Here is a 1,394-nt window from a genome sequence, read left to right on the forward strand (position 1 = left end):
GGGGAGCAGGATTTAGAAGAGAAACAGGGAACCTTACTGGAAGCTCAGTCAGGCTATAAGAGGTGGGTGTGGCAAAGCCTCTGAGCAGAAGCCAGGGTGTTGGGACTCAGTTCCTGCTTTGTCACCAACCAGCTCTGCAGCCTAGCTTGGTTCCCTTCTGGGCATCCATCTCTTCATCTGCACCCCCAGGGCACTGACACAGGAGGGCTGGTCAGCTCTGGGGTCCTTCTAAGCCCCACTCACACCATAAGAATCCATCACCCCCACACCAACGCCCACACAAGCACAGGCCCAGGCCTCCGGGGCACCAGAGCAGAGTGAGCAGGGCTCCCTGTGAGTCCTCAGCCCACCGCGCACTGATGTCACAGGTGAAGGGGGTGCCAGAGGAGAGGCTGAGCCCTGTGGGTGGGTGTGCCCCCGGGGGATGGGCTGGCTGGTTCAGGAGGAAGGGAAGTGGGTGGAGGGGAAGTAAACTTACCTACCAACTTCCTCCCAAACCAGCTTCAGTCCCCAACACTGGGAATTTCACAAAAAGACTAGAGGAACTGTGTGAACACTTCCTGCCCAGCCCTGCCCCCTTCCTGGCCGTGACAGCCCCTTTTGGGGTTACCACACGGTTCATCGATGGGGCAACTTTCCTGAGAGAGGGCTGAGTGTCCCAGCCAGGGGCAGCCTATAAAGCCTGGGCCCACGGCAGGCTGTCGAAGTCCTCTGTGTGGCTCTCGGCTGGGTAAGTAGCTACCAGCTTCTGTCAGGATCCTGCCTGCTGCCTCCTTTTCCCCCCACTCAACTTCCTTTCAAAGCCTCTCCCTGGAGCCCTCCTTGACTGACAGGCCCACTTTAGAGATTCCTTCATATCTCTAGTCCTCTTTTCTGCAACCAACAGGCCTCAAATTCTATTTCGTATCATTTTCCAGACAGTCTAAAAACCACTTCTCACTTGTAGGACAGGGCGGGCCCCCACTTCAGCTGCAGCAGCGCCGTCTTTTTATCCAGGGTTCCCGGTCTATCGCGCAGGCAGCCACTAGGGGGTGCCCAGGGAGCCCATCTTTTCCTCTAAGGACCAGTCCTTGCTTCTCTCCTGCTCAAGGTGCAAGAGGATAGATAAGGCGGAAATGTCAGAGCTGGAGAGGAGCATAGATGTCATCATCAACACCTTCCACCAGTACTCGGTGCGGAGGGATGACCCCGACACCCTGTCGCAGCAGGAATTCAAACAGCTGGCGAGGAAGGAGCTGCCCAACTTCCTCCAGGTAGGCCTGGACCAGCCGGCCCGGCCCAACAGGGCCACAGCTGGGGCTAAGACCGGGAACCCGGCCTCCAGGAGCCGTGGGCGCCGGTCCCAGGAGAGGCTGCAATTTAGATAGGACCTGCGGAGCGAGACTGAGGCTGCT

At 58.2% G+C, this 1,394-nt stretch overlaps 1 protein-coding gene across 1 annotated transcript in view; it reads left to right on the forward strand.

Annotated features, from left to right (window-relative positions):
• The first annotated feature begins 687 nt into the window (after positions 1-687).
• The window catches only part of S100A9 (S100 calcium binding protein A9), a 2,655-nt gene continuing 1,948 nt past the window's right edge, over positions 688-1,394 (forward strand). The window contains exons 1-2 of the mRNA XM_004693626.2: positions 688-730; positions 1,091-1,253. Coding sequence (XP_004693683.1) covers positions 1,116-1,253 — 138 coding nt within the window. The 5' untranslated portion in view covers positions 688-730; positions 1,091-1,115. The remainder of the gene's footprint in view (positions 731-1,090; positions 1,254-1,394) is intronic.

This window comes from Condylura cristata, unplaced genomic scaffold (genome assembly GCF_000260355.1).
Source record: "Condylura cristata isolate star-nosed mole 26May11 unplaced genomic scaffold, ConCri1.0 scaffold00040, whole genome shotgun sequence".
NCBI lineage: Eukaryota > Metazoa > Chordata > Mammalia > Eulipotyphla > Talpidae > Condylura > Condylura cristata.